The 17987-nt window shown below is 44.7% G+C and overlaps 2 protein-coding genes and 1 long non-coding RNA gene across 5 annotated transcripts in view; 1 reads left to right on the plus strand and 2 right to left on the minus strand.

The window, feature by feature from the left end:
- The window catches only part of LOC147103250 (protein disulfide-isomerase A6-like), a 30292-nt gene extending 24755 nt beyond the window's left edge, over positions 1–5537 (minus strand). The window contains exons 1-2 of the mRNA XM_085962690.1: positions 5278–5537; positions 191–332 (exon numbers count right to left, since the gene is read on the minus strand). Of these exons, the coding sequence (XP_085818816.1) occupies positions 191–332; positions 5278–5320 (185 nt within the window). The 5' untranslated portion in view covers positions 5321–5537. The remainder of the gene's footprint in view (positions 1–190; positions 333–5277) is intronic.
- ak2 (adenylate kinase 2) overlaps positions 1–17987 on the plus strand; it is a 122322-nt gene that overhangs the window by 77119 nt on the left and 27216 nt on the right. For 2 of the 3 annotated variants that reach the window (XM_085962700.1, XM_085962701.1), the window contains exon 1: positions 11168–11396. The exons of the other annotated variant lie outside the window; for it this stretch is intronic. In XM_085962700.1, the coding sequence (XP_085818826.1) occupies positions 11298–11396 (99 nt within the window). In that variant the 5' untranslated portion in view covers positions 11168–11297. Of the gene's footprint in view, positions 1–11167; positions 11397–17987 lie in introns of those variants that run through there. 3 annotated transcript variants of the gene reach the window in all.
- LOC147103251 (uncharacterized) lies at positions 6909–11075 on the minus strand. Its single transcript, XR_015072930.1, has 2 exons — positions 10622–11075; positions 6909–10076 (listed from the first exon to the last, which is right to left on the minus strand). It is a non-coding gene; the product is annotated as an uncharacterized LOC147103251 (long non-coding RNA).

Raw genomic sequence — 17987 nt, forward strand, 5'->3', positions numbered from 1 at the left:
GTTAAACAGATGATAAACTAAAGTAAAATCTAAACATGCAGCAGGTGAAACGATTAAGCACAGAATTACATCATTGAATTGTAAAACGATAGGCCCCAGTCGCATTATGTACACCTCACCGTGCCCTGCCTATAATTAATGTCCATGTACAGCATACCCCAATTGTTAAATTTGTGCTCTCAGGACTCACCATGGTGCATAGAATTCTACCAGCCAGAGCTCATCACTTTGAATGACTTCCCTGTTGAAGTTACTTTGGGACAGTTCCACAACATCATCACTTGCTGAGTAGAGAGCATTGACAGTGACCAGCAAAGACCCAACAAAGATACCTGCAAAGCAAAACAGGGCTTCAGTATAATTAGATCTTAAACAATCTGGGTGGACCAAAATAGACACACACACAAATACCATATTAAGCAGCAACAGTGCACACTTTAATTTATGTAGGTCCTTCCTGAATATTCTGTCAATTCAGATAACTAGAATCCATTGACAGACACCAGTAAAGCCCCAATAGTAGCATAGTCAGGATTCCACTGTTAATAAATAATCCTGTAGTGATTTTTACGCTAACACTTAAATGTAACATTTAGACATTATAAGCACATGGCATTATAAAGATAGCATAGGGAGTTTATTAAACCATCAGTCTGCTGTAACCACTTTTCCTTCTGTAATAGGAAAATAGCCTCATTCCCCAAACAGTCCAACTGCACCAGCAATTTTGTGAGAACATTCGCAATGTAGACTATTGTTAGAAAAAAAAACTTCTCATTGAGCAAACTGCCAAACTAGTCACAGTTGTGATTCAAGGGTCATTTCCCCATTGAATATAATCCTGATTAAATCAAAAATCAAAGTATCATACTATAAATGTATTTTGGATTTCTAGTTTAGCAAGATTTTAAAACATACCCAGAACCGTGCTGGGACCAGTATCCTGGCAAATCGAATAACTAGGGCTGTAGATAGGGCTTTAAACTAAATAGCGCGGGGGGGGGGGGGGGGGGGGGGGGGAAACTTAGAAAGTTAAAGAGAAAGGACAAGGCAATACAGCAGGGTAGCGATAGGGGTAATGATAACCAGAATGTGACAAGAAGGGACAGAGCGTACAAGCATAAGAGTGCACCAGCAAATAGGGTCAGAGTAGGGAAAATGGTAAAAAGACAAAATTGAAGGCTCTTTATCTGAATGCACGCAGCATTTGTAACAAGATAGATGAATTGACAGCACAAATAGAAATAAATGGGTAAGATCTGATAGCCATTACAGAGATGTGGTTGCAAGGTGACCAAGGCTGGAAACTGAATATTATGGGGTATTTGACATTTCGGAAGGATAGGCAGAAAGGAAAAGGAGGTGGGGTAGTTCTGTTAATAAAGGATATCAGTACAGTAGTGAGAAATTAACTTGGCTCGGAAGATCAAGATGTAGAATCAGTTTGGGTGGAGAGAAGAAATAAGGGAAAGAAGTCACTGGTGGGAGTAGTCTATAGGCCCCCTAACAGTAGCTACACTGTAGGACAGAGTATAAATCAAGAAATAATGGGGGCTTTTAAGAAAGGTACTGCCATAATCATGGGCGATTTTAATCTTCATATAGATTAGACAAATCAAATTGGCAAAGGTAGCCTTGAGGACGAGTTAATAAAGTGTATTCGGGACAGTTTCTTAGAACGATACGTTGTACAACCAACCAGGGAACAGGCTATTTCAGGTCTGGTAATGTGTAATGAGACAGGATTAATGATCTTATAGTAAAAGGATCCTCTAGGGAAGAGTGATCATAACATGATGAATTTCACATTCCGTTTGAGGGTGAGAAACTTGGGTCTGACACTAGTGTCTTAAACATAAATAAAGGCAATTACAAAAGGTATGAAGACAGAGTTGGCTAAAGCGGACTGGGAAAATAGCTTAAAACGATAAGACGGTAGATAAAGCAGTGGCAGACTTTTGAGATATTTCATAACTCTCAACAAAGATACATTCCAGTGAGAAAGAAAGACTCTACGAGAAGGATGAATCATCCGTGGCTAACTAAGGAAGTTAAGGAGGGTATCAAATTGAAAGAAAAGGCATACAATGTTGTGAAGATTAGTGGTAGGCCAGGAGATTGGGAAATCTTTAGAAACTTGCAAAGGATGACAAAAAGAGGGAGAAAATAGATGAGAGTAAACTAGCAAGAAATATAAAAACAGACAGTAAGAGCTTCTACAAGTATATAAAAAGGAAGAGAGTAGCTAAAGTAAACATTGGTCCCTTAGAGGATGAAACTGGGGAATTAATAATGGGAAACAAGGAAATGGCAGAGATTTTGAACAAATATTTTGTATCTGTCTTCATGGTAGAAGACACTAAAAGCATCCCAATAATAGTGGAAAGTCAAGGGGCAAAAGGGAGGGAGAAACTTAAAACAATCACTAGAAAAAAAGTACTAGGCAAACTAATGGGACTAAAGGCTGACAAGTACCCTGGACCTGATGGCCTGCATCCTAGGGTCTTAAAAGTGGCTAGAGATAGTGGATGCATTGGTTGTAATCTTCCAAAATTCCCTAGATTCTGGAAAGGTCCCAGCGGATTGGAAAACCACAAATGTAATGCCCCTATTCAAGAAAGGAGACAGACAGAAAGCAGGAAACTATAAGCCAGTTAGTCTAACATGTTATTGGGAAAATGCTGGAATCCATTATTAAGGGAATAGTTGCAGGACATTTAGAAAATCATCATAAAACCATGTTGACTCTGCTTGATTGTATGAAAGGGAAATTGTGTTTGACAAATTTATTAGAGTTCTTTGAGGATGTAATGAGCAGGGTGGATAAAGGGGAACCAGTAGATGTAGTGTATTTGGATTTCCAAAAGGCATTTGATAAGGTGCCACATAAAAGGTTACTGCACAAGAGCTCATGGTGTTGGGGGTAATATATAAGCATGGATGGATAGAGGATTGGCTAACTAACAGAAAAGAGAGTCGGGATAAATGGATCATTTTCAGGTTGACAAACTGTAACTAGCAGGGTACCACAGGGATCAGTACTGGGGCCTCAACTATTTACAATCTATATTAATGACTTGGATGAAGGGACCGAGTGTACTATAGCCAAATTTGCTGACGATACAAAGATAGGTGGGAAAGCAAGTTAGGAGGACACCGAGTCTGCAATGGGATACAGATAGGTTAAGTGAGTGGGTAAAAATTTGGCAGATGGAGTATAATGTAGGAAAATGTGAGATTATCCACTTTGGTAGGAAGAATAGAAAAGCAAAATATTATTTAAATGGAGACTACTGAATGCTGTGGTAGAGAGGGATCTAGGTGTCCTTGAACATGAAACACAAAGTTAACATGCAGGTACAGCAAGTAATTAGGAAGGCAAATGGAATGTTGGCCTTTATTGCAAGGGGGTTGGAGTATAAAAGTAGGGAAGTCTTGCTACAACTGTTCAGGGCGTTGGGGAGGCCACACCTTGAGTACTGCGTACAGTTTTGGTCTCATTTAAAGAGAGATATACTTGCATTGGAGGCAGTTCAAAGAAGGATCACTAGGTTGATTCCTGGGATGAAGGGGTTGTCTTATGAGGAAAGGTTGAACCTATGCTCATTGGAGTTTAGAAGAATGAGATCTTATTGACAGATAAAGATTCTGAGGGGGCTTGACAGGGTAGATGCTGAGAGGATGTTTCCCCTCGTGGGGGAATCTCGAACTACGGGGTATAGTTTCAGAATAAGGGGTCGCCCATTTAAGACGGAGATGAGGAGGATTTTCTCATCTCAGGGTCGTGAATCTTTGGAATTCTCTACCCCAGAGAGCTGTGGAGGCCGAGTCATTGAATATATTGAAGGCTGAGACACAGATTTTTGAACTACAGGGGAGTCAAGGGTTATGGGGAACAGGTAGAAAAGTGTTGAGGCCAAGATCGGATCAGCCATGATCTTATTGAATGGCAGGGCAGGCTCAAGGGGCTGAATGGCCTATTCCTGCTTCTAATTCTTATGTTCTTCCCAACAATGTCAACATCTTGCACACATCCTCAAAAGTGATTGCTTCACATAACAGGTTAGCACAATCTCAGTTTTCTTCTGGAGATACATATATGCCCTGTAATCATGAGAAGTTGTAAAATTTGTTTTGATGAAAATCATCATCTTGTAGTCTTACAATGAGGTTCAATTCTTTTGAAGCAAGATTCACAAGATGCAGTCATACTAAATACTTTGCCACTGCTACAAAGCAGTTTCTGCTTTGCAGTAATAAAGCGATAGTATAACTCCAGATCGGATTCCAGAGTGCAACAGGGAGCGATTCACTTGGAATTGACATCACAGAGCACAACTTTGGTGTGCTGGCAAACCAATTTAAGTTGCATTCAAGGGAGGGCAATCTACAATTTTAATTACGTTTTGAGTGTAGATGCCTCAACTCTAAAGGTCCAAATATTTTTTTTTTTTTTTTAATTACCAGTTAGGAACAGAACTCTGCATATGTATCTAGCTTTCCAACCACAGAACACTCTCCATCACAAGTTAGATTCACAGCCACACAATATTGCACTGACCAACCCAAGGTTGGAAGCTACAATAAATCTCAGGCAAAGAGCACAAGTGTAGCAGTAGTCTGTGCTGTAGATTTTAATCTCCTTCAAGGTGTACCCATATTTTATAAACCACTCCAATATAAAAAAGCAAAAAATACTGTGGATGCTGGAAATCTGAAATAGAAACAGAAAATGCTGGAAATATTCAGGTCAGGCAGCATTTGTGAAGCGAAACAGAGTTAACATTTCAGCTCGGTGATCTTTCATCAGAACTGGAAAAAGTTAAGAGATTTTAAGCAAGTACAGGGAAAGGGTGGAGGGGAGGAAAGAACAAAAGGGAAGGTCTGTGACAGGGATATATAAGCAGGAGCACAAGTAAATCAAGTGTTGGGAAAAATGAGTAAACAAAAGAACATTTTAGAAAAGTTTTAATGCAATATACATCCTTCATACTTTAACTTTTAAAATACGTTGTATTCATTCATCTAGATAAAATATCTCACTAGGACTTTCTTCATTCGAGTGATCTGCCAGAGCTCAGACTTTCATGGGTAACCCCGATGAGAAGGATCAGGCAGGGCGTCCTGCCCATCACTAAATATTTATCAATAAAAAGCAGTGCGAATCCAAACTCGAGGGCGGAGGGCAATCTGTGGTCCTTTATAATATACGCCGCTCGCTGTACTGGTCCGGTCTGCCGTCAAACCGGGATCGATTCGGCAGAGAGAAAGACTCACCGAGCACACGAAGCAGCTCCGCCTCCCCGCTGCTGGGCTTCATATTCACCGCTCGGGCGTTTTCGTTTCAACGAGTTGCGGAGAATCAAGGCAAGGCCGCGGTCTGGAGCGATGCCGTGTGCCCGGAGCCGCGGTCTGGAGCGATGCCGTGTGCCCGGGGCCGTGGTTCCCAGGTTCGCACTGAATTACCATCCGCCAGCGTCAGCTCTCCGCCGCCTGACTGGCAACCGTGGCCGCCGTTGATTGGCTGCTCCCAGCTGTGACCTCAGCGCCAGTTCAAACCAAGGCGGCCAACCCGGAGTCGGACACGTGTCAGCAGCAGCGTGCGCGGGGCGGGCCAGGAGCACGTGGCTAGAGAATTACCATGGAATCCACAGCACAGCAACAGGCCCTTCGGCCCAACTGGGCTCTGCTCCACCCAGCAGCTCGCATTTATATCTTCTCTTCTTAGGCAGTCCCTCGGAACTGAGGATGACTTGCTTCCGCACTAAAAATGAGTTCGCAATGAGAGGCGATCTTATTGAAACATATAAGATTGTGAAGGGGTTGGATCGGGTGGATGTTCCCGATGATGGGTGAAACTAGAACTAGGGGGCATAGTCTTAGAATAAGGGGCTGCTCTTTCAAAACTGAGATGAGGAGGAACTACTTCACTCAGAGGGTGGTAGGTCCATGGAATATGCTGCCCCAAAAAGCTGTAGAAGCTACATCATTACATAAATTTAAAACAGAAATAGACAGTTTCCTAGAAGTAAAGGGAATTAAAGGTTACGGGGAGCGGGCAGGAATTTGGACATGAGTCTAGGTGCGGATCGGTCGTGGCCCTGCGGGTAGCGGAGCGGGCCCGTGTAGCCTGATCCTGCTCCTATTTCGTGTGTCTAATTCTGTTAGATTCAGGAGATGGTTCTGTGATAGTAGATTGGCGGTTAGGATCAGATCAGCCATGATCTTATTGAATGGCGGAGGAGGCTCGAGGGGCCGATTGGCCTACTCCTGCTCCTATTTCTTATGTTCTTATGATGAGTCCAATGCGGGACCTACAGTCTCTGTCACAGGTGGGGCAGATGGTGGTTGACGGGGCGGGCGGGTGGGGTGCTTGGGTTGACGTGCGCTCCTTGCGCTGCCTGCGCTTGCTCCCGGTGAAGAGACTCAAGGTGTTCGGCACCTTCCCGGATGCTTCTCCTCCACTTTGTGCGGTCTTGGGCCAGGGATTCCCAGGTGTCGGTGGGGATGTTACACTTTTTCAAGGAGGCTTTGAGGGTGTCCTTGAAGCGTTTCCTCTGCCCACCTGGGGATCTCTTGCCGTGCCAGAGCTCAGAGTAGAGCGCTTGCATTTATATAGCGCCTCCCCCCATCCTTCTATTCCTTGCTCCCTCGTATGCTCATCTAGTCTTCCCCTTAGATGCATCTATGCTATTCCTCCTCAACTACTCCTTGTGGTAGCGAGTTCCACATTCTTACTGCTCTTTTCTCCTGAATTCCTTGTTGGACTTATTAGTGACTATCTTATATTTATGACCTAAAAACCCCCCAGAAAATACTGGAAATACTCAGGTGGTCAGGCAGGGAGAAACAGAGTTAACGTTTCAGCTCAATGACTTTCTGGCAGAACACGCTTTCTGAAATTGCTCTGTCCTACAATAAAATAAGTTTTATTCCATGAACAAAAATCTTCAACAGAAAAATTAGAGAGGTAACAATTTTTAAGCAAGTACAGAGGCAGGGAAAGGGGAAGGTCTGCACTGGGGTGGAAGGCAGGAGTGATTAAATGACAAAAGGAACAATGGAACAATGGAGCAAGGCAAAAGGGGGTGGTAATGGGACAAGTAAAGAAAACAAAAAGACTGGTATTTGTATAGCACCTTTGACAACCTCAGGATATCCCAAAGCGCTTTACAGCCAAATAAGTACCTTTGGAATGTAGTCACTTGTAGGAAATGTGGCAGTCAATTTGCACACAGCAAGCTCCCATAAACAGCAGTATGATAATGACTAGATAATCTGTCAAACAAAAGATAGGTCTAGAGGAGCTGTAAATAACAACAGCAGAACCATTACTGGCATCTGCAGTCCAAAAAAATGGGAGCAGTGGTTATGATCTAAAATTGTTAAACTCAATGTCAAGTCCAGAAGGTTGTAAAGTGCCTAATCAAAATATGAGGTGGTGTTCCTAGAGCTTTATTGGATCAGAGTGGGAGTGGAACTCGAATTTTATTTCAGATTTTCAGCATCTGCAATATTTGGTTTTGTTATATTTATGACCTTTAATTTTGGACACCTCCACAAGTGGAAACATTTTCTCCAGGTCTACCCTATTAAACCCTTTCATAATCTTAAAGACCTCTATCAGGTCACTCCTCAGCCTTCTCTTTTCTAGACCAGTGAGGAAGTAGCCTTTTTCCCACCAGTCAGGCAACAGCCTTCACTAATGCTTCAGGCCCAGATGTAGTTCAAAACACTGCAACCAACATAACAAACAGCAACTTCAAAGAACAGATGGTGGAGAAGATCACAGGCAGCAGCATCAAGTGGAGAGACTTGACTAAGTGAGGTGGCAGTGATCAGAGGTGGAGCAGATCAGGACTGGAAGTGGGGAGCACCAGCAAGGCAATTTAAGCGTATGAAGCTTTGATTTTTAGTGTCCCGATAGTTTCAGGATTGTCAATAGTGAGTAATGTACAGAGTGCTGCCAACATTTAAAGCTTGTGGTGTTTGGAATGAATTAGAATGCTTCTCCTTGGAAATGTTTCAGAAAATGGCTATTTACTCATGATTGTGCTTGAGCGGAAAGTGATTTTATCATCCATGACCTCTCTTGTGGCACACAGATCTGGCACCATGTCTTCATACGTAAGCTTATTCAACAGTAGAAGAATGGTTAGTTGGGTGAGGTATTGGGAATGAAGAGTTGTTCACATTCATGAAACCATACACTAGCAAGCGTTGGTATCTTTAAGGAGCTGAGGGCAAAAAGGTAAAAGTAGAAAAAAACCTATCTCTATGGAGTTTAATTACCTATCTAATATCGCTATGCAAACCCAGAGCATCCCGCATTTAGGAATGTGTTCCTCTTTAGTAGTGATCCACGGCCCAGGTTTAAAGCATGCACTGGTTCCCTCTACCAGAACGGAGAGGATATAGTCATCAGGAAAGGTTGAACAGGCTGGACCCTTCTATAGAAAAGAGAAGGCTGAGGGGTGACCTGATAGAGGTGTTTAAGATAATGAAAGGATTTGATAGGGTAGACATAGAATTTTTTTTTTACACTTGTGGGGGAATCCAAAACTAGAGATTATAAATATAAGATAATCACTAATAAATCCAATAGGGAATTCAGGAGTAACTTCTTTACCCAAAGAATGGTAAGAATGTGAAACATGCCAGTATAAGGAATAGTTGAGGCAAATAGCATAGATGTACTTAAGGGAAAGCTAGCTAAGCACAGGAGGGAGAATGAAATAGGTTATGCTGATGGGGTTAGTTGAAGAGGGGCGGGAGGAAGCTTGTCTGCAGTAAAATTGCTGGCATGGACTGGTTGAGCCGAATGGGTTGTTTTTGTGCTGCAGACTATGTATTCTGTGTAAGAGAGGTGATGAGGGATGATAGCATTGATAAACTATGTCAAATGCTGTGGAAAGGTCAAACCAGCATACCATCTACAAGATGCACTGCAGCAACTCGCCAAGGCTTCTTCAGCAGCACCTCCCAAATCCACGACCTCTTCCACCTAGAAGGACAAGGGCAGCAAGCGCATGGGAACACCACCACCTCCAAGTTCCCCTCCAAGTTACACACCATCCTGACTTAGAAGTATATCGCCTATCCTTCATCGTCGCTGGGTCAAAATCCTGGAAATCCCTACCCAACAGCACTGTGGGAGTACCTTCACCACATGGACTGCAGCGGTTCAAGGCGGTGGCTCACCACCACCTTCTCAAGGGCAATTAGGGATGGGCAATAAATGCTGGTCTTGCCAGCGACGCCTACATCCCATAAAAAAAATACAGTATACTTAAAAATATGTGCCACCGTATTTACTTATCAGTGATGATTTGACTTCTACTACCCAGTCTTCCCAAACATCTAAAATAATTTTCTAATGCAGACAGTGCCCACATAGACTTTCCTTTCTTGTACGTTCCTTTTGGATGTGACGGGCTATATTGTTAAAAATCTAATCAATGGTAGTAAATGAAGTATATCTAGGTTCACCTCGTTATATCCATAATTATAAACATTTTACTACTTCTTTTTCTTCTTCTCCCCCCTCGGAACCAAGGATAACTTGCTTCCGCATTAAAAATGAGTTCTCAGGTGACTGATGAGTCCAATGCAGAACCCACAGTCTCTATCACAGGTGGGGCAGATGGCGGGTGGGTGGGGTGCTTGGGTTGACGTGCACTCCTTGCGCTTGGCTTCCGCTTGCTCCCGGCGAAGAGATTCGAGGTGTTCGGCACCTTCCCGGATGCTTCTCCTCCACTTCGTGCGGTCTTGGGCCAGGGATTCCCAGGTGTCAGTGGGGATGTTGCACTTTTTCAAGGAGGCTTTGAGGGTGTCTTTGAAGCGTTTCCTCTGCCCACCTGGGGCTCTCTTGCTGTGTCAGAGCTCAGAGTAGAGCGGTTGGTTTGGGAGTCTCGTATCGGGCATGCGGACGATGTGACCCGTCCATCGGAGCTGATCGAGCGTGGTCAAAGCTTCGATGCTGGGGGATGTAATTTACTTTAGTCAACTGTTCAATGCAGTGTCAACAGGTGTGCAAAGGAGAGCAGTAACTATACAATCACCCAGCATTCTGACTTCTGAAAAAGAGTAGCACAATAAATTGCAACTATGGATATTTAGGTACAGTACACTTTTCATTCTTTTGTAAGCTCTGAAATTTTCAACAGGATTGAGTTTCAGACTGCCAACGAAAAGGAAAATATAATTTTAACCAAACTCGTAAAGTGGCCTGTTACCACTTGCTGAATTATTTAGTGTGAATAACGGCATATTAAGTTTAAAACAATTCAATATTTTAACTAAACTACTAAAGAAAAAGTCCAACACTTCTAATTAGTAACAGTGTTTTAGAAGAAAAATGTATCTCACTATAGAGAACTAATTCACAGAAAAGATTTGCAATCTCTCATTATTTTTCCAAAAAAATGTGTTGGCTTCCTCCTCCACGTCTTTGCCCGTGCTCTGCTCGGGATGCTAAACTCAGGCTGGTTAGATTCCTGGCAGTTTCATCACATGGCCTCTGCCTCGCCCAGTCAAACATCCTTTCCCCACCCCCTCCCCATTTCCAATATTTTTATAATTAATCAATGATAAAGTGTTCAAAGAAAATGGAAAAACTCACAATTTTTTATTACTCCAAGGATTTTTCTCCCAGGTTGCTTGGGCAGTGCCCAGGAGATTCATCTTTAATTCCTGGAAACTCTAGAACAATCCAGGAGGATTACTGCAACCCGATCAGGCACCCCAAAGTTTAGCACGACCAGCAAAGCAACAGACCAGAGGGTATTTACTAAAATAAAAACAGAAAATGCTGGAAATAGCAGGTAAGGCAGCAGCTGTGAAGTGAGAAACAGAGTTAACGTTTCAGGTCGATGGGCTGCAGTTGTGGAGAGAGAAAGAGTTAACGTTTCAGGGTATTTACTGCGCTCTGCAGTGAATTAAGAGTCACAATATATAACTAAATTCAACATTTTGTAAAGAAAAAAACACAAGGAACTGCAAAGCAATGTATGTAATTTACTATAAGTTAGGTGCAAAAAATATTCTGTATAAAATGTATATTTGGTGCAGGTACGGGTGGCGCCCGCTTTAAACGCAATTTCCTTTTGCAAACATAAGCGCCAAATGGTAACAAAAGTGACGGCGCGACTAACCAATCGGCGTTGCCGCTCGCTCTGGTCCCGCTGTCACAATTGTCAGCTTGAAGTCAGTCGGAAGTGGTGTCACCGAGCGGCTGCGGAACGATAGTTTGCCGTCTGTTAACTAACTAACTAACGTGAAATAAAATAACACAAAAGATGAGTCCAGGAGCTGGCGCGGAATCAAAGGCGAAACATGTTCAGCAGGGAATAAAGGCCATTCTGCTGGGGCCCCCCGGAGCAGGGAAAGGCACCCAGGTGAGTGCGGCCACCCAGTGTTGGGAGAAGCGCTGTCCCAATCCCACAGCGGAATGTCCACATGGCTTCTAAACTTTGAATTTGTAGAGTGCCAAAATTCGGTTAAAAAAGGGTCTTTCCGTGGATTGGAGTGTCCAGTTTAATATTTTATACAACAAATGTACGATTATAGTTTTCTACTTCAGATTTTCAAGCTGCTGTAGTTTATCTAATACTAATTGGGATTCCATTTTACTTTACGTGGAGCCCCTATTGACCTTCAAAAGGTTTTGGTTTTTAACGGTGTTCACATTTTCAGTAGAATTCTTGAATTGTAAGATCCGATCTAAAACTCGCTTTGAAACTAATAGTCGCGCGTTTATGTAGAGTGAAGAAAGTTTTTAATGGAAAAGTGAATCTATTTTAGTTTCAAAAATAACATTTTGTAAGCTAAAGTGGGATCTGATCAGCTTACTTTGGTTAAGGTGCTGTCTTTTATTTATGGTTTGTATAAATCTTAAGAGTTAAATTATGCCGGTCAAAATGGGCAGTTTATATTTTTATACAGTACTGGGGTGGGGGGTTAAGGATTGTCACTGTTGGAAAATGGGTTGCTTCTTCATCGACCAATCCGCGATTGGGTTCTGCAGGGCAAATCTTCCATTACTCTGACTCAGTAATGTGTCTGAACTGAGTGTAAATTCCTTCATTTCTCACGTTAGCTTTCTTTAGAGCAGTGGTTCTCAAATTTTTTTGGTTGAAGGACCCCTTTTCAAAACGATTAGTGATCAGGAACCCCATCTAAATTGTAATACTCATAATATGAAAGTGGTGTATGTAAGGAGTGGTTTAATAATGCTTTTAAGAAAACGGGTGTTTACTCGCAGATATCAGTGAGATGGGTGTGCCTGCTTCTCACACCAATTCTGGGGACTCCGCAGCAACAGGTGGCCACTATTAGCCACTTGGTGCTGGACAGTTTTTAAAGCCGTCAGCAGGTTGGCCAAGGTGAATGAAGGCACCAGTACCTGTGCACAGGCTGGGATGTTGCTGGATTCAAGATGGCTCCTGGGCTGGCAGCTCCTTTTTGAGCTACTCTTCTCTTCAACTGTATCCATGGTCATCCATTGCCATCTTTTGCCCTTTCTTCCCCCGTCTCCTTTCTTCCATTGTTACCAGGAAATATGTATTCCATTAATTACTACATTTAAACAGGCCTATGTAACCTGAGCTTTTCCTGTGTCCATTCACATGTGCACTTTGGCTGCCGCTCCAGACCCGAGCCATTCAATAGTTTTCCATTTTTTCCCCCTCTTTTCCTTTTCCCTATATCCCTCCCTGACTGCTCTCTCCTGTCATCATGCCTCCTTTCATCTCTCTCTCGGATACCTGCCTTCCTAAATCCCTACCCCAGTCCTTCATTACTTTTCGACCTTCCTACTCTTCTGCCGCTGTCCCAGGCTTGACTCACTCTTAGATAAGCCTACAGCTTCCCTCTGTGCCTCTCTTGGCATCCTACGGGGGGCACTCATCGCTGCGGCCTTACGAGCAGCAACCCCAACTGTCCCATCCTACTTTCTCGCTGACCTTCCCGCCCAGCGCGCCCACTGGGGGCAAATCTTGCCAATCTCCTCCCCATCCAACTCATCCCCCAGCACTGACCCTGTGGACGCTGGCAGTGGGGCAGCCATCACCGACCCTCTCCGCATCTCTCTCCAGAATGTCCGTTCACTTGCGAACAAGGCCTTTGCCACCCCTGAGCTTATCGTGGATGATTGCATCAACATCATGGCCCTGACGGAAACTTGGTTGAGGGGTGATGACACCTTACCCTTAAATGAAGCCTGGCGATACCATCCACCGCTTGCCCCGCTCAGACTGCTGTGGTGGCGGTGTGGCTCTCCTCACCAAATCACACCTTGGTCTGTCCCCCTACTCCTCCGGCGCTTTCTCCTCCTTTGAGCATCTCACCTTATTCCACCCCTCTCACCTCTCATTTAAAATTCTTGTTCTCCACCGCCCACCCAAGTACCATAAACATTTTATTACCGAGATATCTTCACTGCTCTCCTCCCTTAGCCTCTGCACCAAACGACTTCTCATCCTCGGTGATTTCAACCTCCATCTCAATTCATCTTTCTCTCCTCTTGAGTTCACTATCCTTCCATATTCACGGCCACTTCCTCGACCTTGCCATCTCTCGTGGCTTCGCAACTCCCATCGTGTCAATCGCACATAAGGCCATCTCTGACCACTTCCTCGTATCGCTCTCCACCCACATCCCCCTTCCACCACCACCTCGGCCCCCCCTCCCAACCCTACTTCCTTCTGTGTCCGCCCCTGGAAAAAATTCTCCCAACTCTCTTACAACTGCACTTATGAAATCCCAACTGTCCAGCCTTTGGCCCTCTATTCACCATGACATTTCTGCAGCTACCGATTTGCTCAACCACACCCTCACCATCACCTTTGATGCCCTATAGTCCCTATTAAAACAATTACCCTCTCTCACCTTGGCCGTTCTCCCTGGTACGGCCCTCATCTTTGCTCCCTTAAGTGCAAGGGACGCAGACTTGAGTGGATATGGCGGGTAACTGGTTTAGCCATTCACCGCCAGATCTGGCTGGACCACACAAAGCATTATCAGGTCCTGCTCTCGTCTGCCAAAATTGCTCATTATTTCAGAATCATTCTGGAATGCAAAGATAAACCCCGGCTCCTATTCTCTACTGCTAACCGTCTTCTTAAACCCCTCTCCCCTGTCTCCTCCACCCTCACCTCCGACAACAAGTGTGAGGAGCTCATGGACTTCTTTGTCTCTAAGATTGAGACCATCCGTTCAGCTGCCTCTGCCACTTCCCTTCCTTCCCTAAGCCCACTGGGCCAAACTTCCTCTAAGGTTCCCCCCTGCCCTAGCCCTGAACTCACATCTTTTTCCAGTTTCTCTTCGATCTCCCCTCATGACAGCTCTGCGCTCATCTTGTCCATGAGACCCACTTCCTGCTCCCCCAACCCTATTCCCACCAAACTGCTGACCATCCAACTTCCTTTTCTGGCTCCCATGTTAGCTGATATTGTTAATGGTTCTCTCTCCTCAGGTACTGTCCCTCTCTCCCTCAAATCTGCCGTCATCACCCCCTCCTCAAAAAACAACCCTTGACCCCTCTGTCCTTGCAAACTACCGCCCCATCTCCAACCTCCCTTTCCTCTCCAAGGTCCTTGAACGTGTTGTCGCCTCCCAAATCCCTGCTCATCTTTCCTACAATTCCATGTTCAAATCCCTCCAATCAGGTTTCCGCCTTTGCCACAGTACCGAAACGGCTCTCAAATTCACAAATTACATCCTTTGTGACTGTGACAAAGGTAAACTATCCCGCCTCGTCCTCCTTGACTTGACTGCAGCCTTTGACACGGTTGACTACTCCATCCTTCTCCAACGCCTCTCCACCGTCGTCCAGCTGGGTGGGACTGCACTCGCCTGGTTCCATTCTTATCTATCTAATCATAGCCAAAGAATCACCTGCAACGGCTTCTCTTCCCGCTCCCGCATCGTTACCTCTGGTGTCCCCCAAGGATCTATCCTTGGCCCCCTCCTATTTCTCATCTACATGTTGACCCTTGGCGACATCATCCGAAAACACCGCATTAGTTTCCACATGTACGCTGACGACACCCAGCTCTACCTCACTACCACTTCTCTCGACCCCGCCACGGTCTCTAAATTGTCAGACTGCTTGTCCGACATCCGGTTCTGGATGAGCAGAAATTCTCTCCAATTAAATATTGGGAAGACCGAAGCCATTGTTTACGGTCCCCGCCACAAACTCTGTTCCCTAGCCACTGACTCATCCCTCTTCCTAACATCTGTCTGAGGCTGAACCACACTGTTCGCAACCTTGGTGTCATATTTGACCCTGAAATGAGCTTCTGACCACGTATCCGCAGCATAACAAAGACCGCCTACTTCCACCTCCGTAACATCGCCCGTCTCCGCTGCTGAAACCCTCATCCATGCCTTTGTTACCTCTAGACTTGACTATTCCAACGCATTCCTGGCTGGCCTCCCACATTCTACCCTACGTAAACTTGAGGTGATCCAAAACTCGGCTGCCCGTGTCCTAACTAGCTGACCGACATTGGCTCCCGGTTAAGTAACGCCTCGATTTCAAAATTCCCATCCTTGTTTTCAAATCCCTCCATGGCCTCGCCCCTCCTTATCTCTAATCTCCTCCAGCCCCACAACCCCCCGAGATATCTGCGCAACTCTAATTCTGCCCTCTTGAGCATCCCTGATTATAATCGCTCCACCATTGGTGGCCGTGCCTTCTGTTGCCTAGGCCCTAAGCTCTGGAATTCCCTGCCTAAACCTCTCCGTCTCGCTACCTCTTTTCTCCTTTAAGATGCTCCTTAAAACCAAGCTTTTGGTCATCTGCCCTGATTTCTCCTTATGTGGCTCAGTGTCAATTTTTTTTGTCTTTTAATAGTGCTGTGAAGCACCTTGGGACATTTACTACGTTAAAGGCGCTATATAAATACAAGTTGTTGGAAGCCTGACTCGCCGCCGTACTGTCCCACTGGCATGTTCTGTAACAGCTGTATTGTGGGGTTGTACGTGTTTGCGTGAACAGGTTCGGGCATGTGTTTGAAGGGCCCCACAGGCGTTCTGATCGCGTGTCGGGAGGATGGCACAGGCTCACGGCGCCACGGCGAGGAATCAGTTCGACGGGCAGGGAGCGCTCGTTGCAAAGTGAGTGAGAGCTGTGGGCCTCTGTGAGGAGGCAGGCCCAGTTGTTGAGAATAGTTCGCAAGGACTGAATCAGTGTCAGTTTTATAAAGAGGAGCAAACTTAAAATTACTTCCGGTCACGGAACCCCCTGGAAAGTCTCTACGGACCCCCTGGGATCTGCAGACTCCAGCTTGAGAAACACTGCCTGAGAGGAGAAGGAAAAGTTGGAGAGGGTGCTTTCCATACAAAATACCTCTTCCACCCCCCTCAAAAAAACAACAGGCATTGATACTTTTGTGGAAATAACTTTTCTGAGGTTGTATGTTTCCAAATCACACCCAGCCTGATTGAAAATATGGCCTCTCGTTGGAGCTCCAGTGGGATACATACAGGCTGCTTCTGTAATCTACAACATTGCGGCTGGGTCACCTCCCTAAAGAAAGTAATCCTTATCTGAGGAAAGATGTTCTTGCCATGGAGGGAGTGCAGCGAAGATTCACCAGACTGATACCTGGGATGGCAGGAATGACGTATGAGGAGAGATTGGGTCGATTAGGCTTATATTCGCTGGAGTTTAGAAGAATGAGAGGGGATCTCATTGAAACTTATAAAATTCTAACAGGACTAGACAGACTAGATGCAGGAAGGATGTTCCCGATGGCGGGGGAGTCCAGAACCAGGGGTCACAGACTAAGGATAAGGGGTAAACCAGTTAGGACAGAGATGAGGAGGAATTTCTTCACCCAGAGAGTGGTGAACCTGTGGAATTCTCTACCACAGAAGGCAGTTGAGGCCAATTCATTAAATATATTCAAGAAGGAGTTAGATATATTTCTTAAGGCTAAAGGGATCAAGGGATATGGGGAGAAGGCAGGGACAGGGTACTGAATTTCGATGATCAGCCATGATCTCATTGAATGGCGGAGCAGGCTCGAGGGGCCGAATGGCCTACTCCTGCTCCTATCTTCTATGTAATGAGATAAAACAATTTGCATTTATATAGTTTCCGACATTAGCAACAGTGACTACATTTCAAAAAAGTACTTCATTGGCTGTAAAGCGCTTCGGATTGTCCTGCGGCTGTGAATGGTGCTGTGTATGTGCAAGTCTTTTGTTTTCTTGATCAAATGCATTGTGAATATTTTGACTCGGTAAAAGCTTGGAGTGTGAATTAAACTCCAAAGTGCGCCACGTCTTGGTCTCTCATGTTGTGCTAGTGGTCATTAATGACTCCTTTTATTGGTACGAACTAACTTATTTGCAATTGTAAATAGTTGGCTAATCTCAATACCTCAAAGGATCTGGTTACATAGATAAGAGCAGTTCTTAGTATTAGCATAGTAGAGCAGAGGAAATTATTTCTATTTACACCACAGAAGGAGGTCATTCTGCTATCTTTTCATTGGCGCTATCTACTCTAATCGCATTGGCCTATACTTTCCTCATATAATGTATATTCTTTTAATTTATATATTTCAAATACATGTTCAATTCCATTTTGTCCGTGAGACCCACCTCCTGCTCTCTCGACCCTATTGTGGTAAACCACTGTTGTTATTGTTGTAGTTGCTCTTGTTGCACACTGTTGTGTCTTTGCATGCCTCAGCTGACTCCGCCCACATGCCCGGGTATAAAGGTGACTGCTCTGCAGTCCCCTGCCCTTTTGGATACCAGGCTACCACGAGAGGCATGCTCTGTTCTTTGCTAATAAAAGCCTATTAATTAACTCTCTGTCTTTTATGAGGAATTGATAGTGTATCAATTTTGTTAGCAAAACAAAATGTCGAATCTCGGTCCGAATACTGAACAGCAGGAGCTGCATCACACGGCGCCAAACGCTGAGCAGCAGGAGCTGCTGCGAGCCCTCAGACCAACATGCCTGGACC

The sequence above is a fragment of the Somniosus microcephalus genome, chromosome 20 (assembly GCF_052327205.1).
Source record: "Somniosus microcephalus isolate GS21.2 chromosome 20, FLI_Smic_1.0, whole genome shotgun sequence".
NCBI lineage: Eukaryota > Metazoa > Chordata > Chondrichthyes > Squaliformes > Somniosidae > Somniosus > Somniosus microcephalus.